At 35.0% G+C, this 24,904-nt stretch overlaps 1 protein-coding gene across 2 annotated transcripts in view; it reads right to left on the reverse strand.

Annotated features, from left to right (window-relative positions):
• Window positions 1-321: 321 nt before the first annotated feature.
• SLC26A7 (solute carrier family 26 member 7) overlaps window positions 322-24,904 on the reverse strand; it is a 151,182-nt gene continuing 126,599 nt past the window's right edge. Inside the window, exons 12-20 of one of the 2 annotated variants that reach the window (XM_016185667.2) lie at window positions 19,616-19,722; window positions 19,245-19,311; window positions 15,928-16,065; window positions 13,719-13,767; window positions 11,394-11,494; window positions 5,508-5,562; window positions 5,321-5,424; window positions 4,651-4,701; window positions 322-3,529 (exon numbers count right to left, since the gene is read on the reverse strand). In XM_016185667.2, coding sequence (XP_016041153.1) covers window positions 3,494-3,529; window positions 4,651-4,701; window positions 5,321-5,424; window positions 5,508-5,562; window positions 11,394-11,494; window positions 13,719-13,767; window positions 15,928-16,065; window positions 19,245-19,311; window positions 19,616-19,722 — 708 coding nt within the window. In that variant the 3' untranslated portion in view covers window positions 322-3,493. The remainder of the gene's footprint in view (window positions 3,530-4,650; window positions 4,702-5,320; window positions 5,425-5,507; window positions 5,563-11,393; window positions 11,495-13,718; window positions 13,768-15,927; window positions 16,066-19,244; window positions 19,312-19,615; window positions 19,723-24,904) is intronic. The other variant, XM_007517362.3, reaches the window with a different exon arrangement.

The following is a 24,904-nucleotide window of genomic DNA, read 5'->3' on the forward strand; positions in this document are numbered from 1 at the left end:
ACCCAAAGAAATAAAGAATGAAAATAAATTAATTAAAATAAGAACAAAAAGGATGGGAATCTGGTGAAAGAGGATTGTTTGTGCAAGAAAGTTAATCTTAGCAGCAAAAAGTGTCATTGTCAGCAGTTTATAAGTCAATGCACAATATACCTCACTACTTGTGGAAAATTTTTATTAGAAAAAAATTACCAAGAATAATTAATACCTCAGAAAATTTTCAATATGTAACACTCTGTGGTTAGTCTTAAAAAAAGCAATATGTATTACTGCCTTGCAGGAGAGTAAATACTTTGAAATAATAAACACAAATCCATTTAAGTGTAATAGTTATCATATTTCAATTTATTTCCATGAAAACTGGTTGTTGCATGCTGAGTTAGTAAAAAGAATTATAAAACAAGCAATTAAGTCCATTGAAAAATATAAAAAAATAAGTGCAGCATATTAGACTACATGATTTTTAACTAAAACTCTTGATTGTGAAATCACCACTTACCTCCCTATTTAAAATCTGGCTACAAACTCACTGCTAAAAAGGACATTCTACATTGAGTTAAATTATCAACCCACTAAATGCAGAATTTGCATTCCTAAGGCTTAAGTATGTTCAAAAACATGCTAAAATATTTTGATAACCACTAAATGTCAAACATTATTCATATAGGGTATTAAAACATTAAAGTTTTCATTAAAAAGAAATATATTTTTTCCTTATCACAACACTTATTGTACGGAGTTATGTCAAATAAATTACTGCAAACTAATTCAAGCTAGACCTTATAACACTTGAATCATATAATAGGGGACAAATAACCTTTAAAATGAAAGACAAATGGTAAATTTTATAGGCATTTAACTTGCATAAATGTAACAGTAATTTCCTGGCTACATGTCATATGCTTAATTTATATGTTGCTATATTAAGTCTGTATTACTTTCATAGGTCAATTTTAATTTTTCCAATTATATTTTGATATAATGTGAAAACAGTATGTCATATATAAAAATGAGATTTCATAAAACAGTGTGACAAAAACACTTCAGTGTCCGAATTATGGCTCTTGTGTTGTTAATGTTTGCTTTGAAATAAGCATTTATGTCCTACACTTCTGTATAAGTCTCACATTTAATTATTGGGTTCTTAATTCCAGGGAGTTTCTCCAGGTCTAGAATCAGTAAGATTTTGATAATCAGAGCCTTAGAATAAGGAAAATGATGTGGTTCATGTCTTGGTCCTCCTTTACTTAAAAAATAGCATTAATATTTAACAACACCAAAGTTACTGGCTCTAAAGTGTTATCCATTTAATTCTAGTGTAAGTACTGAAATGTATTCAAATGCAGTTGTTCAGACAAAACTGTCAATTTAAAAAAAAAAGTTTTAGTTTTTATTTATTTTGAATAGAGACAGAGAGAAATTATGAGGGGAGGTGGAAATAGCACGGAAGAGAGACAAAGAGACACCTGCAGGCCTGCTTCACCACTCGTGAAGCTTTCCCCCTGCAGGTGGGGACCAGGGGCTTGAACCCAGATCCTTGCGCACTGTAATGTGTGTGCTTAACCAGGTGCGCCACTGCCTGGCCCCAAAACTGTCAATTTTTACAATATGACAGACAAAATCATTTATTGATTAATTACAGTAATTCTAATGCTATCCGTGGTCCACAATCTCTAACCAATTAGAAAATAACTGAAGTGCAAAATGTATTTATAGGTGAAAGTTTCATAGCTAAAGTCATACAGAGCAAAAATATGTCTTCTTTTCTAAGATTTATGTTAAACTGTCTTGTATCTGTGGATTAAGGATGGCAAGTGTTACTATTATCCACCATTGGAATCATTGAATTGTTGCATCAGACAATTTCTGCTCTGTAAGGACATTTTATCTCCAATAATTAGGTCCATCTTTTTGTTGTAAAAGTATTGGACAGAAATGAGAACTATTCTCATTCATTTCAACCTCCATAACAGTGATGAAGTGATTGAGGCTTACTTTGGGACAAATTAGTCCAAGTTAATCAAAACTGAAATGGCTGGATAATTTATGAGAATTCAAAACATTTATTTCCCTTTTATCACACTGTCTTATCTAGGACTTGTGTTAAATGTTAAAATCGAGGACCACATATGTGTTTGTCACACACTTGGTATGGACCATTACATCACTTGGCAAACACTAAAATTATTCTTTCAGAAAACCAATAAAATATTTTGTTGGTCAATTTTTTAATTATGTTTTCCACCTACTGATCAAATTCACCTTAACATATCTGAATTTTTGTTACATTAACAATTTCAAAAACTGTTAAGACAACTTAAGACTTAATTAGATATGTATATATATGCATATATACACTCACATATAAAATTATATATATATATTTGTGTGGATGAGGTTTTCTTCATTGGTAAATCAAATTGCTAGATAAAAGTATGAAATTCTGTGGAGTTAAAAATGATAAAAAGTATACATACAAGCATAAAAACAAAAATATAAAGGTCAGCCTGTCCAAAGATATTTGTCAATTATCCTGTTGGTTTGCTGGTTTACAGATGATCACCTAACCGAGCTCTTCTCTACCAAAAGAAAAACATGCTATGGGAAAGAGATCTATCTATAAGAATACATAAAGATAAAGTCACTGAATTATATTGATTGCCTTTCTGAAACAAGACAGTACTTTACTACTACAGTTAGCCTTACATTGGAATAGCACAAAGCTATTCTGTTGTTCTTATTTTCTCATTTACAAATATTTTTAGGGGAATGACTATACATTAGTGTTACCAAAACTGAATATTTCAGGCATTTCCAATATTCTTAGCAGTGCAGACTGATGTTAAAAATTTGATTTCATTCAGCTATGACTATCTTGAGTTCTTCCAAAGGCTTTCATATATAGAAATGTCTAGAGAACACTTGTTTCTAATTTGTCACCTAGTCTGACTTATTTTCTATAAATTTTACATCATATTTCATAAAGCAGCATTTCATCTTGTTGATGTTTAATGTGATTTTTTAATAATGAAAAATGGCATATTTGCTGCAAGGTTATGTTTGGGCTACAAGTGATCCTGGATTTTAACAATGTTTTAAAACAAATAAATGTTCTAAATCTCTTATGACAAGCTAATTCTCAGTTGTACAAATTAACTTACAACCAAATAAAACAATACAAAACACTATGATAAGTAATAAAGTCATGCTACCTTTCAGTACTCTAAAAGTACATGCATACCATTTCTTATAAACAACTATCTGACAAACTAGTAAGTGATTTTCCTTACTAACAAAGATCAGAAAAAAATTGTTGACAATTCATGACCAGTGGCTATGCAGTTACTAAGTCACATCACAGTTGTTGTTGCAGAAGTCCTCTGTAATTTCTAAACAACAACAACAAAAACAAAAACCTTCGTGCAAAATGCTCGAGTATGTATGGCCTCTTTGTGGCGGTTGCTAATGGCAAGGGTTGAACTGTAGCAAAATCATCTCAGACTTCACTGTGGTCACTGAGTTTGTTCAAACTCTGAAACAGAAAAGGAATAAAAGAGCATGAGCCTTTACAAGTCATTAACTCAACCCTTAACTCTGTATGTCAAAGAGCGAAAACATTTGATCATGTCAAGAAAATGGACAATCTTTTTAAAAATATTTTTATTTACTTCATTATTTTGCATAGAGATAGCAATTGAAAGGGAAGGAGGAGAGAAAGAGGAAGAAAGAAAGATTAGGAAAGGGAAAGAAAGAGTGGTTGAGTGTACATACTATAATGCACAAAGACCCAGGTTCAGGTTCAAGTCCCAGGCTCTCACATGCAGGAGGAAAGCTTCACAAGTAGTGAAGCAGTGCTGCAGGTGTCTCTCTTTCTCTCTCACTATTTCCCCACTCCTCTCTCAATTTCTATATCTCTAACCAAATTAATTAATTAATTTAAAAAAGAGATACCTGCAGCATTGCTTCACCACTGGTAAGTCTTCCCAGCTTCACTGCTGCATGTGGGGGTCAAGGGACTAGAACCTGGATCCTTTTGTACTGTAATGTGTACATTCTACCAGATACACCACCCCTTGACCCCTTGAAAATGGACAATCCAAGAGATATTGAGGTATGGTGGTTTAAAGTTTTAAATCCAAGCTCAGACTACTTACTTTGAAACTGACACAACCAAGTAGAAATGTTGTAATTTCCTTAAGGCTCAGTCTCCACATTAAAAAACAAAACAAACAAAGAAACAAACAAAAATAGGGGAATAGAAAACAAATTAGAAATCAGAAGAAGGCTCATCAGTTACCTGGCCCAAGTTTAAGCCTTGGCACCACAAAGAGTGTAGAGTGCCTCAATGCCTAAGTAAGCAGCTCTGGTATTTGGATGTCTGTGTGTGTGTGTGTGTGTGTGTGTGTGTGTGTGTGTGTGTGTGTGTGTGGTCTGTGGTGTGTGTGTGTGTGTGTGTGTGTGTGTATGTGTGTGTGTAAATTGGCCTGGGATGCTGGAAATCATTTATGTGTGAGGTCATAGCATCACAAACAAATATGATTAAATAAGAATATCTATCTCACAGGATTAAGACAATTTCTAGAATAGAATGAACACTCAATATAATAATAATAATAATAATAATGCATTATTATTATTTTTATATATACATACTGTTCTGATTGAATATAATAGAGATGACTCTGGGAGGCACCAAATAGTATTCTAGGAATGAGGAAAGGCAAAACAATTCAAAGAGTAAACTCAGGAAACCAAAACTCTAGGAACAGTTCTAAAAATAACCATAAATTCTGGTATTTGAAAGAATGACTTTGACAGCCCGTATCTATGACCTTGGAAGAACTATGGTGGTTACTCTTAAAGAGGGGAGGGGGCACAGTTCATTGGTGGTGGGAATAGTGTAGAATTTAATTCCTCTTATCTTTTAAATCACTACTATGCCCCTAAAAAATGTTTATAAAGAAAGAATGACTTTGGTACTTCTGATCATATGAGCTTTGTACCCTGCAAATGGTATTTCCAAGGATGGCAGCATGAATTGAGAGATAAAGGTATCTTGAGAAGAGAGCTAGAAGATTTTTTCGCATTTGACAGAAGTAGATTTAAATAGCCAGGTTGGTGGATTCTGGTAGAATCATTTCTTTTCCAGGCAAAAACTTTATGCTTAATAGATGATCACCAATATTCTGAGAGTCCAAGTAAGGGAAAATTTTTAGTGGACTTTACATGTCATTTGGGGTAATAGGCTACAATTAAAAAAAAAAAAAACATGATCCTACATTCTAATATCCCTATCTTCTGCATGCAAAATTGTTTAACTCACCTTATTTGCATGGATGTTACTTATTGCATCAGACACCGATTCAAAGAAAATTGGTTTCTCTGAGTCTAGATTTCCGCAGTAGTTCATTGCTTTCATTAAGGAAGCTATAAGAAAAAACAAGTGATATCAGGATACATTGAATAGCTGAAAGATCAACATTAAATATTAATGAAAGTCATCCTCTTACCTGTGCAATGGACTAATGATATATCTATACCCCTGATCTTACAGTCCATGTAAACCTGGAACAAATAAAATAGTAAATTCATAATTAATTTAGGACAGCAGGCAGGAAGATGAGATCGACCCAATCAGAAGGAAGGAAAATTTCTAGAAATAAAATGTCATTGTTTTTTAGTTAGACCACCAGAGGGAGGTATTGCTACACAGGCAATCCTTTACACTCTAGCATCTGAAAGGGACATAGCAAATTTAAGAAGCAAAGACAAAAACAGACTTTCCTGGACAGACAACCCCACCTTGTGCCTTGGAGCTCTGCTCCCCCAGAGCCCTTTCCCACTAGGGAAAGAGAGAGGCAGGCTGGGAGTATGGATCGACCTGTCAACACCCATGTTCAGCGGGGAAGCAATTACAGAAGCCAGATCTTCAACCTTCTGCATCCCACAATGATCATGGGTCCATGATCCCAGAGAGTTAAAGAATATGAAAGCTATTAGTGGAGGGGATGGTATAGGGAGATCTGGTGGTGGGAATTGTGCGAAGATGTACCCCTCTTATCCTATGGTTTTGTCAATGTTTCCTTTTTATAAATATAAAACTTAAAAAAAAAAGGGAAAACACAAAGCGAAACTTGAACTGGTTGTGGTGCATTGCAATAGGACTCTGAGGAAGGAGGTAAAGGCAGGGGGATGAAGAGGGCCTTGGGGTATTGATGCATGATGGTTGAAAAGGACCTATATAGGGGCTGAAAGTGTTTTGTATACACTTGTCAAGGAGTATGAGAAATTCTACCCATATGCCAACTACTATACTGTAAACCACTAATTTACCAGTAAAATAATAAAAAAATAAAAGGGAAATTTTATCTTATTTCATATAAGGGGGCCCTTCACCAAAAAAAAAAAAAAATCAATGAGGAAGAATTTATTGAGACCTCAATCTTGAATTCAACAGTTACCCTCCCTGATGCTCAATGAAAATAAGCCTAGAAGTGTCAGTAACAGTAAAAGGATTTGGTCATTGAATAGTGAGGTGATATAACACTTTCTAAAAGTATGCGTGGTAAATTCAAACATTTTCCTTATTTTCTAACTGCAGTGAGCAGTTAATTGTTTTAAGATGTGTGAAATAATAGATGTATCACTCTCCTCTTGAATAAACAAACAAATAATACAAGGACTGAGAGACTTTTGCCATTGAATGAGTGACAGTTGTTTTCACAAGTTAAAATGATTAATTCAAGGTGACCTGTTAGTCTTTGACTTTTTCTTTAGCTCAGTGAAGCACAAAAACAAGGCTAAGGGTGGTTTGTTGATGCTGATAAACATAATCTCCAGTTCACTGAACTCTCCAGTGTCTTAAGTAGAAAGGTAAATAAGACCCAGTTCATTTTCTCCACTCCTCTAACTCCTAGGAACATGTTTCTTATATAAATCAACAAAAAACAAATAATCCATGGAATGTTGTTAAGAAAGCCTATGGCATTCATGATTGAAGAGATTCTGTGTCTTTACTCTGGACTCTCAGGGTAGCTGGAACTATGTGATAGTATTAGTTGCAACGACAGTATTTGAATTTTAAGAAATGATGTTTTGCTTCTGCAGTCCTATAACCTCCAAACAAGCCTGATTTTTTTTCCCCTCCAGGGTTATCACTGGGGCTCTGTGCCTACATTATGAATTCACTGCTCCTGGAGGCTATTTTTCCCATTTTGTTGTCCTTGTTGTTGTTGTTATTGTTATCATTGCTATTGCTATTGTTGGATGGGATAGAGAGAAATCAAGAGAGGGAGGGAAGACAGAGGGGGGACAGAAGGCAGATACCAGCAGACCTGCTTCACCACTTGTGAGGTGACTCCTCTGCAAGTGAAGAACTGGGGGCTCGAACCAGGATCTTTAACGCCAGTTCTTGAGCTTTGTCCTTGTGCTTTGCGCCATGTATGCTTAACCAGCTGTGCTGTGCTACCGCCAGGGCCCAACAAGCCTGATTTCTAATCTCAATAACTAAATAGGGTCAGTACTTGGATGGGAGAAATGATTTATGCAAAATAAACAATCAATTTATTAACTGCTAAAATGTTTCTGTGATGTCTAAATTTCCCAATTTAATATTTCTACTGTCATATAAGCAGCTCTGTGATTATTATCTGGACCTAGGGTTGGTCTGTCTCTGAAGCCTATACTTTTTTTTTTATCATTGTTGTGGTTAGTATTGTTCTTATTGATATCATTATTGTTGGATAGGACAGAAAGAAATGGAAAGAGGAGGGGAAGACAGAGGGGGAGAGAAAGATAGACACCTGCAGACCTGCTTCACAGCCTATGAGGCAACTCCCCTTCAGGTAGAGAGCCAGGGGCTCGAACTGGTATCCTTATGCCAGCCCTTGCGCTTGAAGCCTATACTTTTAACAAACATCATCACTTACTTTAGTCATGATGGAGTGAACTAAAGTGAACAAACATACAAAATTGTTGATTTTGTACATACAGATTAGAAACACCAGGTCAAATGTCATTTTCTGCCAATTTAAAAGTAAATTGTGTTGGTTGATTTATTTCATGGTTTCATTGTAACAGAATTTTTAAAACAAGATAGAGAGGGGACTCTTTCTCAAAATATCTAATACCTAAATTATTGGATTGCCTTATCTGAATTTACAATCATACATCATAAAGTTAGGAGGGGAAACATAACTAGATCCTTCTCTTTACTAACAAGAAGTCCTAATCTTCAATATCTGCAATAGTGAAATAGTTAATAAATTAACAGTGTATTGAAAAACAAATTTAAAAATAAATTAAATAAATATTACATCTACTAACCTTATCCACTAAAAGGACATTCCCATTCTAGTGTTTCTCAAAAAAAGATTATTAGATCTCATGTTTTAGATAAATAAAAATTCTGGAACAGACTCAGAACTCTTCATTTTAAATGAGCATTCTATTGCATCTTATGAATACAAATTTAAAAGTACTCTCCTAGAACTTGGAACCATGGAGTAAATAAAAATAATACCAGAAACCATTGGATAAAGAGGTATTTCCGGTTTACAGTATGGCTTAATAAATAAGAAAGTGTGAAGTATTCAGGCTAAGCCCTTTGCAAAACTGTAAAGATTTGATAGTGATCAAGAAAACAAAAGAATATTATACAGGGAAAAGAGAAACTTATAAAGTCAAACAAACAAAAGTCCCACCCGATTTAAGGTCTCAGATATATTAAATGAAATGATTGTGCATGCTTTGTTTGAACATTTGCTCCTTCTGAAATAAAATCACCCCATCATTTTCACACAAAGAAGCCAGATAGATCCAGATAGGTTAGATGATTTTCCCCAAGACCTCGCAGCTAGTGTGATAAAACTGAGACTAGATTGTTGCCAAATGCTCACATGGTTAGTAACTCTGCTCTGTATATTCCCAGCCTTACCTGCCCCGCAGCAATGCTAAATTTGACCTTTGTACTATCTTGATTTTGAAAGGTTAGACTTTTCAAATGTACAATACAAGTGAGTGGAGACAGTTATGCAAAGCCACAAGAAAGCAATCCAAATTCACAATGCGAGGCCTTTCTGAGACTACTAAACTTAACTCTTTAAATATCATTACTGAAAGCACTATCTTGGAAGCAAGAAATATATCAGTTGGTAGGGCCAAGGATACACATGCCTAAAGTTTCCAGAGCTGTACTTTGACACCTATCTCTCTCTCTTTCTCTAATACTTTTTATCCCATGTGAACTAAAGAAAAAATTTTATCACATTAAAAATAAGTATGTAGGGGGCAGGCCTAGTAGCACATCTGGTTAACTGCACATGTAACCATGCTCAAGGACCTGGAATCAAACCCTGCAGGTTTGATCCATACCTGCAGTGGGGAAGCTTCATGAGTGGTCAAACAGGTCTTCCCAGGTGTTTCTTTTTCCTCTTCCTCTCTATCTTCCCCTTCCCTCTCAGTTTCTCTCTATCCTATCAAATAAAGAAAAAGAGAGAAGGAAGGAAGTAAAAAAAAGAAAGAAAGAAAGAGAGGAAAGAAGGAAGGAAGGAAGGAAGGAAGGAAGGAAGGAAGGAAGGAAGGAAGGGAGGAAGGGAGGGAGGAAGGAAGGGAGGGAGGGAGGGAGGGGAAGGGAGGACAGGAGGAAGGAAAGAAGAAAGGAAAGAATGAAGGAAAAGAAAGATCAACCACTGGGAGTTGTAATTTGTCATGCAGGCACTGAGACCTAGCATTAACCCTAGTAGCACTGAAAAATTAACTAATTAAAGATAAGTAAAAAAAAAAAATACATGTCATGAGGCCAGGCAGCACTGTACCTGGTTAAGCACATACATTACAGTGTACAAGGACCCGGGTTCTAGCCCTTCGTCCCCACCTGTAGGGGGAAAGCTTCACAAGTGGTGAAGCAGGGCTGCAGGTGTCTCTCTCCCTCTCTATCTCCCCCTCCCCTCTCAATTTCTGCCTGTCTATCTAATAAATAAATAAGGATATTAAAAAAAGAAATCTTTTAAAAAAATTGCATGCCATTGCTGAATTTTGATGTCTGGCCATAACTGAGTAACCACCACAAAACACCCATCCCACATGTAAGAAAACAGTTAGAGAAATACATATATGAAGAATTATTTTCAGACATTGGAGCAAGCAGCAGAAGACTGATTTCTCTGAAGGAGGGAGGTATGGAGGGAGGAAGGTAGGGACAGAGAGAGAGAGATGGAGAGAGAGAAAGAGAGAGAGGGAGAGAGAGAAACAAGATGAGGCCAGATCTCCAATCGCTTAGCTCTCTTCTGGGGACCAAGGTGCGATGAAGAAGACCCCAGGCAAAAAGCAGAATCTTCACTGACATGACCACACAGAATTCGAGCTCAGGAAAGATGGGACAGGTAAAATCTATGGGAGAGTAAAGTGATGAAAAGGGGGGACATACAGTGAAATAGGGTGTCAGAAATGTTCAGTGGGCTTTAATTATAGTTTATGTTAGTACCTTCACAAATTGGGAGCAAGGACTGTTGGATGTCAGTGCCAGACAGGTACCCTGCTCAATTCAGTACAAGTTAGTGGAGGACTAAGGACAGTTGAAGAGCATATGTTACCCCATCTTCAAGACCATCCCATCTAAATTCAGGTTATGGTGGGACGGGACAGACAGAAATAAGAAAAGGAATACATTTCTGTTGTCTCAATATTTACCAGTAAAAAAAAAATGGAAGAGAAAATGTCAGAGGTGTCTGAGTTTCCACTGAATAAGAAAAAATTGGCTGTTCTTTTGACTGTGGAAATAGAATCTTCTGAGCTATGTCAAATTTAAATTATTTAAATAAAAATAAATTTTTCCCTTTTTGCACAATAAAGTTTCATAGAAACTTTATTGGAGACCATGGTGTAGAGAAGTAAAGACCATAATTTGAGAGAATGGAGAAAAATTTCCTGCACTGGATAATATCTGAGAAGTCAGGAATGGCGTCCAGTCAAAATGCACCCAGCCACAATGGGAAAGAACTCAACCTGTTATCACTAAAGCCACTTCCTCCAGGAAGGGCCTTTTCTCTTTCTTTTCTGAAAGTTTTTAAACTGATATCTTAGCAGGTGCCATGCCCACTACATCTCATGTCTGCACTTTGTTTGCATGTGACTCTTCCCCATCCCTGGTGCATGCTTATACACATGCACACGCCACACCACACTATACCAAGACACATACACAGCTAGAAACTCAAATGGGGTATTCTGAAAACAAATTAATAGCATTGGGAAATGTGATATCCTATGTCATTTGGGAGGAGAGTGTGAGATGAATATCCAAGTATAAAGACCTCAAAATTGAGAGAGTACCTACTGAAATCCTCATAACTGAAGAGAAGGGAAGGGATCCACATAAGCACAAGCTGTGTAAATACCTCAACAAGCATGGAGACTCCAGAATAGTCAAAAAAAGTCAATCCACTGCAGTCCAAGATTAAAGAGCACTTCTCATTTAGACAGGGCTGTGAAGCTTCTTCTGTAGGAGGGCAGAGACTTGAATTAGAAAGAAGTCATAGATTTTTAAAAAATATTTATTTATTATTATTTTTTATTTATTTTACCAGAGCACTCTTGAGCTCTAGTTTCTGGTTCTTTTGGGTACTGAACCTTTGACCTCAGAGCCTCAGGCATGTTTTGACTTTGTTACCATGAATTAATGAAAGAGGCAGACAGACAGACACAAAGACAAAGAAAGAGGTCAGAAGACTGCTTTGTCATTTCATCTTGTGTCAAGGGATTAATCCTAGGGACTCATGCATTCTAGGTATGCTCTCTGTCACTGAGCTACCATCCTAGCCCCTAAAAATTTAATTATTGGGGAGTCGGGCGGTAGAGCAGCAGGTTAAGCGCAGGTGGTGCGAAGCGCAAAGACCCGCTTAAGGAAACCAGTTCCGGTACCCCAGCTCCCCACCTGCAGGGGAGTCGCTTCAGAGGCAGTGAAGCAGGTCTGCAGGTGTCTATGTGTCTATCTTTCTCTCCCTCTCTCTGTCTTCCCCTCCTCTCTCCATTTCTCTCTTTCCTGTCCAATAACGACAACGTCAATAACTACAACAATAAAAAACAACAAGGGCAACAGAAAGGAATAAATAAATATTTTAAAATAAAAAAATTAATATTTTTTATCATTTTATTGGGGGAGAGCTAGTGACTTACAGTATAATTGTTGGCACAGGGATACAACTTTTTATCTTCCCGTAATAGGTATTTACAGACCAAGGGGAAGGGAAGGGAAGGGACAAAGTGGGTGTTGGGGTCCTAATATATGGTGATGGAAAAGAACCTAAGTTGGGGGTGACAGTGTTCTGCTTCACCACTCTAGCTTAACATTTTTTTCGGGTAGAAAGAGAAAGACCGAGACATTAGAGTCTATAGCACTAAAACTTCCCTTGGTGATATGGGGGCAGGGATGGGAAGCTGACTATTTTGCATGGCAAAGCAGACATGGTCTCATGAAAAAATAACTCTTAATTGAAATAGTTTTGCCATTGAAAATGCCCATGGCTTTAATTTATAGCGATTATAGAAAAGTGGGAAAATGACTGTACTGATATTATGGCTATAACCTTGTATTCTAAAGTTCTAAGTAAATCAACTAATGCAATGAAAATCACATCATTGTAGAAAAGAGCAAAGTGGATGCACAGCTCATATCTCGGCATAAGCAAAATGAGGTGTGGAGAATATGCAAAATACACAACTAATCTCTACCTATGTGGAATGTGGTAAATTATGGGCTTTGTCTAAAAAAAAAAAGGCATTTCAGGAAGAAATTAAGAAATTAACCATCAGATGTGGGTAGGCAATTATTAATTATTATTAACTCTAATTTAAAAATATTCATAGTTGCATAATTTAAGTGTTTTGCATATACTTCAGAAGGTTCTTGACAGTCTATGAGTCACTCATAATTTTATCAATGAAGGCATTTTCTGATATCAATTAATTATGGGGGTGGAGTAGGGTGGGGGTGGTGCACCTGGTTAAGAGCACACATTATAATGCACAAGGACCAGGATTTAAACTCCTGGTCCCCACCTGGAGGGGGAAGCTTCATGAGTAGTGAAACAATGCTACAGTTGTCTCTCTGTCTCTCTCCCTTTTAATCTCCCCCACTTCTCAATTTCTCTCTGTCTAGCCAAAATAAATAGATAAAAGATTCAATTAACTATTGAGAAACAAATTTACATCTCTAATTTCTTAAGGAAACAAGGAGATAGATAATATCTGAAACAGACCATGACACAATCTTTAGAAAATATATGCATTCATTTATCATTCATTTATTTGTTCATTCATTCATTCATTCATTCAAGCATTTAGTCCATATAAGTGTTTTGAAGACCTACTCTAAATTGTTAAATGAAAGTAGAATGGTAACCTAGAGAAATAATGGTTCCTGCCCTCAACAGACTTGTAAACAAGTTTGAAACCAGTCATGTGAATTAGTAATGTGAAGTGTTATTTAGGCTAAAAAAAAATACGCACAGTGACTGTGTATGCACATGTGCATGTTCATTCATTTTTTGTTCTTATTTTATGAGACACACACACACACACACACACACACACACACACACACACACACACAAAGCCAGAGCACTACATTGACATCTGCAGTGCTGGAGATCAAACTTGGGACATCATGCAGTAGAGTATAGGACTTGCATACATGAGGCAAGCTTTTTTCCAAGGTAACTTACCATTACAGTTTCCATTGGATAGAGAATTGAGCAATGTGTTTTGTTCACACTGAAATAAAAACAAATAAAAAAATCATAACATAATAAAAATTTTCTTTCCCTGAAAAAAGTATCTTTTTTTTCCTCAAGGGTTATCACTGAGGCTCTGTTGCCAGCACTACAAATCCACTGCTCCTGGAGACTATTTTTTCCATTGTATTGGCTAGGACAAAGAGAAATTGAGGTAGGAGGAGGGGGAGATAGAGCGGGAGGGAAAAACACCTGCAGACATGTTTTGCTGCTTGTGAAGCTGAGGAGAAAGGGCTTTTAACCTAGATCCTTGTGTGGGTCCTTGTGCTTCCTGCTGTGTGCACTTAATCGGGTGTGCCACTGCCTGACCCCCTCACTTTTCTATATGTATATATAAAAACTAATATCTAATACTCATTCTTCACTAGCTTTTTCAGAGCAGTAGTACAACACACTAGAATAAAATGATTGCTTCTAAAAGTAAATAGCTCATTAGATAACTTGTGTTACCATGTCAAACTACCTTTTCTATGATCTTTTATGTGAGACTAAATTTGCTTTATTGTCTAAAGTTAAACATTTGCATACATTTTCCATCTAACTTATCCAATCAGAAATTAACCTCATTGACACAACATTCTCTGAAAGATAACTATTGAACATATACTTCATATGATAAAAAAGTTAGCTGGAAATTCTCCATAAAAATTCTAAAAAATATTGTCTATACTAAAATGTTTGGGATAGGTAAAAGTGCTGCAAAATCAAAATGTCTCATTAACCTAACATTAAACATCATTGAAATTTACAGTAAATCATTCCTCAAATGATAGCACATGCTATTTCTCAAATAATATATTACTGATTTTAATGGTAGTGAGAGCAATGAGTATTTGCCCTATGAGAGGGAAGATAACAGTGATTATTTACTTCTCAGAACAATCCCATTAATTTCAAATTTCATTTTCCATAGGAGGGAACTAAAGACTAGCAAGGTTAAATAGCTCATCTAAAATAGCAACCCCAATAAATACGAATCTGGGCTAAATGCAAAGCTCATGCCTTTCCGTTTCACCTCCATGCTCCCAGCAACTATATACATTAGACTTCCTGCTTCTCCTGTGCAATCAGCTGCCATCTTGAAGGATCTATCTACATATTTTCTTAATACCCAGTGTTATAGCTTGAATATTTTCAGTTTGTCTTTGATATCTTTGATATCTACCAGCAGAATTTCCTAAGTTATTTGGCATTTCTAAGTATCAACCTCTTTTTTTTTTTTTCCTGTGACATTTAGGTAATGTCAATTACATCGTGGTGCAAGCCACAATTAAATTAACTAGCCTAATTAAGCAGACTGGCTCATAAACACTATACAATGAGTATGTTTACTTTCCCTTCTTTTAAATCACTTTATCTGAAATCTCATTTGTACAAGTATGTACTCTACCCTCAAGAAGAGAGAGCAGAACTCCAGACTCTCAAGTGTAAGCTATATATATGATTAGTTTCCAATGAGTACAGCATGGAAAAGCAGAGTAATTTAATAGTGGAGAAACTTAACAAATACCATTTTATCTAGGTAATCATAGTGTTCACTATTAAGTGACAAATCCAGACAGCTTCACTCTAAAATCCATGCTCTTAACATTGCAGAAGTTTAAGGATTCCAATGATCACAGATAGCTGATTTACACAAATATACATTTTATATAATATTTCTGTTAATAGAGATATCTTACAAAGATAAAGAATACTGGCATTTTATAATAATGTTATATTACTAACAACAGTTTATGCTTCTCTGAAGTCATTTATCATACTCTTCTCTTTTAGAATTAGATTGACATTTCTTTGTCACTTTGACATTTAAAAAAAAAAAACCTTCAAGCTGAGTCATTTGTCTCATTTATTCTTTTCAGAGTAGGTACATAGTTCCTAGTAGACTCATCCATTATGTATATTCTGCCTACGTGAGTGAATAAATTAACTGGTGGTTGAAGGATGAAAGTGACAACCTAAAAATAACTATAAAAGCCAAAGTAAAAAAAATTAAAGATTGCTAGAGCATAAGGTTTTGCTAAGGGAAGAGATGTCCTAAAACTTTCATAATATATACTATTTAAAGGATACACTTTTGGTTCCATGTTACAAGACTACTAGTAGTATGAAACAATTGAATTGAAACAGTTGATCCTACCTTGATGATATCATCAAGTGGCTGATTACAGGTATTTTCCTTTTGTATTATTTTCATCAAGTCAATATGAAACTTCTTTGCATTTAGGAAAACAAGTGGGTTGTTTATTGAGATAATTTTCACCTGCTGTAGAGTTTCCTTTAGGAAAAAGGAATAGATTCAGAATTCTGGGTTAGATAGAAGAATAACTCCAATCAGTATAATATTGGAAGTCAAATATCATACAGCTGTAAAAGTAGTTTCTTATTTAGCAATTTCATTATTAATACATACTTGGAAAATTTAAAAAACATCATGTTTTTTTGAAAATGTGTTTCATCTTTATAAGAAATATTGAAAATGCAAGATGGGTCTGTAGCTATTCAGAAAATAGTTCTATTCCTTACTTTGAGGGTTGCAACAGACTAGAACATTTAGACAATACTAATAAGATCTATCCTCTCAGAAGTCCTCTTCCAATCAATCTAGAAATTTAAAATTAATACTTAGCCATCAATGTTTTTAATGAAAATATGCCCTAAAGGGTCAGATGCCAGACATTTAATTAATAGTGACAGTGACTTTCTTTTGGCTCTTGGTCTTACTAGTGACTGAGAATCCAAAGTGGAAGAAATAAAATGAATATTAATATCAAAATATAATTTGACCTTTAGCAGGCCAAAGGTAGACTGGGTTGCCAGGAGATTGAAAACACATACAGCAAGGGAAAAAGGAAAGTCTCAAAATAAAAGGTGTCTACTTTGACCATTTACTCAGGTCTCCTTGGAGCAATTGGTGGGAGGGATATAAATAGATTCACCTTTTAGATGATTTTTTTCACTTTTATTAGTGATTTAATATTGATTAAAAACATTACAAGATGCCAGAGATATAATGCCACATCTTTCCCACTACGATAGTTCTGTGTTCATATTCTGTCCATTGGAAATTGTACTAATTCTCCCAAGATCACAGATATGAGTTGAATATATATATATATTTATTTATTTATTTATTTCTGCCTTTTCTTCCTTTTTTAAAGTCATTATTTACTTCTTTCTTTCTTTTATTCTTTCTCTTCTTTTCTATCTCCTTCTCTCTCAGTCTGATGGAATTGGTGTTCAGAGCCCTCTGGATATTTTCCCTTAACATTTATCCCTCTGAGATAGACCAAAATTCTTTATGAGATACAGAAGATGAAAGGTCTGTCTTCTGTATTTGTCTAGCTAGGAAAATAGGAAAAAGGTCAAAGTCCACAAATGGGTGGTAAAATCTATGAAACAGTAACTTCAGACTAACTACAGAAAGCAACACTCTTGCTTTAGTATTCACACAGAAGGGCTGATTTGGAGACTACTGAAACATACAGGAAGAGAAAGAATGATAAAAGAAAGAATACATTAAGAATGTGAGTTTGGATAATTCATTAAATATCTCATTTTTTCTCTAATGCTTTAAGTTGGGTAAATATTTAAGGTATATAATATTAAAAAGTTTCAATAGCTAGAAATCAGACTTTTTTCCCTTCCTTAATCCTATCTTCATTTCTAGATTAAACTCTAGAAATGAAGAGGATTTGTTATAAAACAAACAAAACCCCCTCATCTTTAAGTTGTCTAATTTTTAATCAAGAGTGAATCTCTTACAGACTACAGATAAAATAATTCATAGGCCAGCCATATTTAATTATCACAAAGTCCCTCATCTCAGATGGAGACTCTAATCATACTACATGATTGTTCAATGTTAAAGTAATGAAAAAAGAGATAAATATTCATTATATAACAGATATTTGAGTAGTTCCAAAAATAGAATTCTCTGCAGAGTTGAATTCAGTGAATGGGCAGAGATCTCTCAAATTGAGAATGAGTACTTTCTGTGAAGAAGGGACAGAGACAGTATGAATGACAAATGACATCAGACCAACAGTTAGCAAAAATAAATAAATAACTCCCCCTAACAGTCATATTCAAATATTGGTCTCTCTTAGTCATTTTTTTCTTCATTTTTGAAACAAAGGCCCTAGCTAACTAGTGAAGTATAATATTCTAATAAAACTAAGACATGTGGCAGTTATTTTTCAGAAGGGTACTAGACTAGAAACAAAATTTAAAAACATGGAAACTTGTCATTTCACCATCATACAAATACCTTCATTTATTTTACCTAGGCTTAGCCTGAGAGCTAGGTAAAGTGAAATTGAGTTTATTAATGTCATCTTTAAAATGAAAATAGTAAAATTCAAGTTTTGTTTCAAAGATATAATTTCAAGTTTAACAGGGTGGGTAGATACACAAAGAACTTCAAGTATTTTAGAGTCAGTTGGGTACTTATCATGAACACTACATTCCCAAGGGAAAAATCAGTAAAGAAAACAAAAATATATGAAGGGAAAAAAGGGATAGTTGGTAGAAACTTGAGTCAGGAACATGTTCAAGGTCTCTGAATTCAAATACCTCTCCAAGAAACAAAAAGCAAACCTTTCTGTGCTTACTAGAAACACAAACCAATCTCTGGAGTACCAGAGGACTGTTAGTCTTACTTTCTATTCCCATTTAACTCAGAAATATCCTTACACTGGTCCTTTTAAAAGAGAGACACCAGTTCTCTGTTCTGAGAACAACCTAAAATACTAATAGAAGTGAATGTGAAAAAATGAAGGAAAAAAATTAGCCAAATATTTACAAAGCAGGTTCATAGTGAGGGCAGTATTTTTTTAAATTGACATTTTCCTTCAGTTTAAAGTTACTTTGGTCAGTATTCAGAACAAGCAACTAGGACTCAAATATAATTATCTGCTTAAGAAAGGATAAGGCAAAGCAGTTTATTTACGTTTTTTCCTTTAGAATGTGTTCATCAGTATGCTAAACCAATCCTATTGAAATTCCATAACCACTGGACTTCATTACTCTCTGTTAATAATACAGTGTCATTGTCTGAGTTGGGGAGGGGAAAAAAAAGCACACTATGACCAGACTTTTTTCCCTTCCTTAATCCTATCTTCATTATTCAATTCAAAGTAGATCTTTAGTTTAGTTTGACTAGTTAATGAAAAAAAAATGGTTTCTAAATCCTATGCTAATGTGGATTATGAATTTTACTATGAATTGTAGTTCTATGCTCAATGTGACATTATCTAAATACTAATAAAATGTTTTGTTATTATTCGTTTGATTTGTTGTACAATGATTGCCATATGTTATATATCTTGGCAGGTTCATGCCAACTAAAAACAGAATTATCATGTCTTAAATGCCATTTGTCTGCCTTGTCTGATATCTTGAAATACTCTGATCACCAGAAATAATTAATAATTATCACAAAGGAATCAAACTTACACCATCTTCTTCTGTCTTTACTCTTACATCCATTTCTTTCATATCTTTCATGCTCAGGGTCTTTGCTCTAGAGTCAAGACAGATAGAAAATAAAATGTCATTTAATAGTTACTACATTAGTAAAGAAAGAGCAAAAAGAATGTCATTCTATCTTATATTAGAAGTACCAAAAATGGTTCAGATCCTCTAACTTGTCTTTTTCATAAAATATTGGTGAATTTGTCTTTCTCTTATATCCTTAGAATTATAAAGCAGACTATAAGAATAGATTACAAAGATAGATTATGTAATTGGACAGAAATAAATGTAATAAGGTAAAGTTCATCTGAGCTGCCAGAGTTTTATGTTCAAGCATTTAAATAAAATCTTACCTGGGGAAACGACCAATCACAATAGCTATGGTGCCAATAACACCAAACAGCAACCCTACATTGGCAGCGAAACATATTGTAAAGATGTATGTACTAACCCAGATGCCCTGGAAAAGAAAACAAGGTACACAGTTTCTTTGGAATCTCATCTTTTTCACGATTGCTAAAGTCCTCACAATCTTATTCTACAATATTCCTGTGACCAGAGATCTCAGCAAGGATATATTAGTTAACAGAAGTTCAGTAATACAGAAATGAATCCTAGCCCCATAAGACTTTTCCCAAAGCTGGGGAAAAGGCACATTCTTTCAGTTGTAGACACTATCCATCCTTTGATACATCCTCCCAAATCACTTTAATTGAAACCTGTCAATAGTTGGATAATTTGTATACAATACTTCTCCATGGTTCCTTCATTTAGTATAATAACATTATAAGCAAATGTTAGCAGACTTTTGTCATTCCCAACAAAATTCTACTGTCCAAGACTGCTATCAAGTGAGTTAATGTAGTTTATAACTATATGGGACTCATATAGCTTAACAGTAAAATGACTGCATGTAACAACATAATCAATGCATTGTTATCATTTTTTTTGTAAAGGGGAACTTCTAGTAAAATTGTAAAAGCTGAAAAAAAATAAACAGAACCAATTTATCTCTTAATAATATTTAAAGAGATTACAAGAAAATTGTATTATTCCTTTATTTGGAATTCCAATGTTATTACAATTTTGCCCATTACCTGAAATGCAAAATTGCAACAAGGTATTGTATTATAGCTGGCAGTTCTAAGTTTATTGCTGGAAAATATCTTTAAAAGCAAAATAACTTGTGAACTCCAGAAGATTATATTTTTCTAAACACAAAATCCTACATTTACCAAATATCTCTTTTAGCTTTAATTACTTTGCCTCTGCATAAATTCTAAATTATTTTCACTATTCTAATAGCTGTATTATCAATTTACAACACCTTTCATAATTCATAATTCAATTCAGTACATAAATAAAAGATTATAAACTTCTCTGTAATCTAAAAAATAACATAGTTTTTTTTACAGGAAGTGTCTTTTGTTCACATAAGTTTAAAAGAAATGTTTCTAATGGGATTTTTTACTTGAAATGCTTCTTTGTAGTATTTATATACATTGGGTTTGAGTGATTCTTAATTATAGGCTATTTAAAAAAGCTAAGTCCTTGAAAACAAATGAAAGAACTTTTACATGTAAAATTCCTTTTGACATAGGAGGAACAAACATTCTAACAAAAAGAAAAAGTACACTTTAAATGTTCTCATATTAAAATATATTATCTACATCCTGGGGTTATACCCCAAGGACTCCATGACACCCAACCAAAGAGAGGTGTGTACTCCTATGTTCATAGCAGTACAATTCATAATAGCTAAAACCTGGAAGCAACCCAGGTGCCCAACAACAGATGAGTGGCTGAGAAAGCTGTAGTATATATACACAATGGAATACTATGCAGCTATCAAGAACAATGAACCCACCTTCTCTGACCCATCTTGGAGAGAGCTAGAAGGAATTATGTTAAGTGAGCTAAGTCAGAAAGATAAAGATGAGTATGGGATGATGACACTCATCAACAGAAGTTGAGGAAGAAGATCTGAAAGGAAAACTAAAAGCAGGACCTGACCAAATTGTAAGTAGGGCACCAAAGTAAAAACCCTGTGGTGAGGGGTAGGCATGCAGCTTCCTGGGTCAGTGGGGTGTGGGAGTGGGTGGGAGGGATGGGTCACAGTCTTTTGGTGGTGGGAATGGTGTTTATGTACACTCCTAGTAAAATGTAGTCATAAAAATCACTAGTTAATTAATACGAGAGGGAGAAAATTAATTGTATGTCTCAAAGTTTTTCAAAACACAAACTGAATCTTTTCAATATATAGGCTGTGTAACTGATATGCAGACTCTCTCAAAAGCCTAGACCAAGTAGATCAGAAGCAACCAATAGCACAGCTATGTACAAGATAATGGGTACTATACAGCAAACCCTAACAAAAGGACTTTTCAAAGTTAACCCAATTACCAAATAATGTGATGATAACATTAACTATCAATTGTCTTTTTGAACCCTAAGACAGCAGGAACCTCACATCTCCACTATAGAGCCTCTACTTCCCCCAGTCCTGGAACCATTGGATAGGGCCCACTTTCCCGTATGCCTCTCCCAATCCATATCAAATAATATTGCATCTGCCGATCACAACCTAACCAACACAACGATTGCCACCTCAACATGCTTCACCTCAGACTGTGTCCAGAGACTTCACGTGTGGAATGACAATCCTTCAACTTCATTACTCAGGTGAGACCTTTCCTTTCATAGTATATTCTAATTTCATCTCAGGTGGTTCACTTTCTAACAAAGTCCCAAAACCTAGATATACACCAGTTTCTGTGAGAGAGAGCATATGTTCACACGTATCTGTAAACTACTGCAAAATATATACCTGAAAGCAGAAGTACACTAGAGTTTGCAGTGAGTATCCCCCTAACACTTCCTCTCCACTATTCCAAGCTTTGGGTCCATGATTGCTCAACAATTTGTTTGGCTTCGTATGTTAACTCTCTTTTCAGTCACCAGGTTCCAGATGTCATCAGGATGCCGGCCAGGCTTCCCTAGACTGAAGACCCCACCAATATGTCCTGGAGCTCTGCTTCCCCAGATACCCACCCTCCTAGGGAAAGAGAGAGGCAGACTGGGAGTATGGACTGACCAGTCAACGCCCATGTTCAGCGGGGAAGCAATTACAGAAGCCAGACCTTCTACCTTCTGCAACCCACAATGACCCTGGGTCCATGCTCCCAGAGGGATAGAGAATGGGAAAGCTATCAGGGGAGGGGGTGGGATATGGAGATTGGGTGGTGGGAATTGTGTGGAATTGTACCCCTCCTACCCTATGGTTTTGTTAATTAATCCTTTCTTAAAATAAAAAAATATATATATGTATATATTACCTACAAACGCAGTGCTAAGTTTCTTCTTACTGTTGCATCTTATTTAGCTTGTCATATACTAGGTTAGGTACAGGTGTTTTTCCTCTATTTATCAGATAAATACAGTCATTTGAAACCTCTAATTGTATATGCAATTCATTCTTTCTTGTCTATATTACACTATACTTAATTATATACAAAATAAAGCTGCAAGTTTTTTGAGCACTACTTCAGCGTGCCATAGTTACTCTATTTCTTATTTATTCCCTAATACTGTCTAAACCTGCCTGAGTATTGCAGAATACAAACTCACTAAAAACATAATTTCTTTTGACAAAATTCAATGATTCAATAGAGAACAATGAACTGAAATGTCTGTCCCTTGCCAAAAAAGAAAAGAGAAAAAGAGAAAAACCCAAGAAACCACATAGCCTGGAAGCCATGATTCATCACAGTAACCAAAAATTTTGGTACCATCTGGTTCTATTTTTAAAACATACTTACTCTCCCACAAAATCATCTATTGTAAGCCCAGCTTACAATGCTTAGTTATTTCCTGAGGCTACATTTATAGCTTTGAAAAATATCAGATGGAAATTAATAACATAGATCAGTAAGTACTTCCATTGGCTAAAATGAGTCTAAAACTATTCTGCAACAATTCTTCTTAAAAATGCAAATGCTGGTTTGTAACAGTTATAAGGAACTGGTTAGCTCTTAATGCCTCCCATCCCCCAACCTTGTTTCTTGTTTCTGTAAGATCTCTTTCCTATTTAACACTCAACACCCACCCTCCCGCCAACACAAGTTAAGCTTTACTTTAGGTAGAGAAACACAAAACCATCTTCCTTATAAAAATGTAATTTAAGCAGTTAATTAGTCTCTTGGCCTTTCTCTAATCAATATGTTATCCTCTTTTAATGACCCATATTACTAAATTTCTGGTGGTCTGAATTCCTTTCCCCTGTGTTAATTCTAACTTAGTACTAAGCTCACAAATCGGCCCACAAGTTTGACTAGGGTCAGGTCTCTAGTTTGGGAATTTAGACTCCTATTTCCGTTACATTAACAGAGTTTTGACTGACAATTGAAATGCAGAATCACTATTTAACTGTAAAAAAAAAAAAAATCCTCTAAGTATTTGATAGTTTCTTGTCTAACATCCAGGTCCTTGATCCATTTGGAGTTAAATTTTGTTTCTGGTCATTCTTCTACGTGTATCAACCCAGTTTTCCCAGCACTATTTATTGAAAAGAGCCTCCTTCCATTTAATATTTTGGGCCTTTATCAAAGATCAGACGTCCATAGGTGTGGGGGTTTAGTTCTGGGCTTTCAATTTTGTTCCATTGGTCTGTGTGCCTATTTTTTTTTTCAGTAAGTTTTTCAGATTTTACATGTGATGACAGCCTAAATTATTTTATAAGCACTCAATCTTCAAATTACTTCATACAAACACATATTTGGTAAATTCTATAGAATTTTAGTCATATTCTATCTGTTGACTAGTCTGGACATACTTTATTTATATGTTCAAACATTTCTCAAGTCGTGTTCATTATTAATTAAAAAACATCAAATTATACCTTCTTCCGAATTCACTCACAATTTACTGTTACTGTCCTGAACTATTTTGGCAACATCTTCTTCTTTTTCCATACTACTGCCAGAATTACCTTTCTATACGCATAGATACCAGAATTAGATAATCTACTGAAGAGATTTTTATGCTTCCATTCTCCACTGAAATCCATATAAAATTAGGGGGAAAAATGGGTATTCAGGAAGGAAAACCCGACACAGTGAAACAAGGGCATGGTCACAGACTGTAACCACAAAATATGGTGGTGACTTGCCAAATACTGTGAAATCTGGAAGATAAACAAGGAGGATGCTAAAAACCACCACAGTTATCTCCAAGATTCAATAATTTGCAAATTTCTTCATGAGTTTCATAGCTTTGAAAATTGTATACAGTGATATTATGGTAAGATCTTTAATCTCTCAAAACAAGGATGGGCCATCTGAGAAGGAAATATATCCATATCATAGATATACAATAGAAAGAATAGCAATAAGGTAAGATGTCATCTACATCACTTTCTAAACAAAGAAGGTTGATAAAGGTAAAAGAAGATGAAAATTGAGGGGCTGCTAATTTAAATAGAATTACAACAAACATACTATACATGTATCTTTTCAAATTGGTGTTTTTTGAATATATACTCAGAAGAGGAATCAAATGGCAAAATGACTCTTATTTTAGGGGAAATCTCCATATTGTTTTACACAGGGCCCATACCAGTTTACCTACCCACCAATAGTGTGTAA

This window comes from Erinaceus europaeus, chromosome 1, assembly GCF_950295315.1.
Source record: "Erinaceus europaeus chromosome 1, mEriEur2.1, whole genome shotgun sequence".
NCBI lineage: Eukaryota > Metazoa > Chordata > Mammalia > Eulipotyphla > Erinaceidae > Erinaceus > Erinaceus europaeus.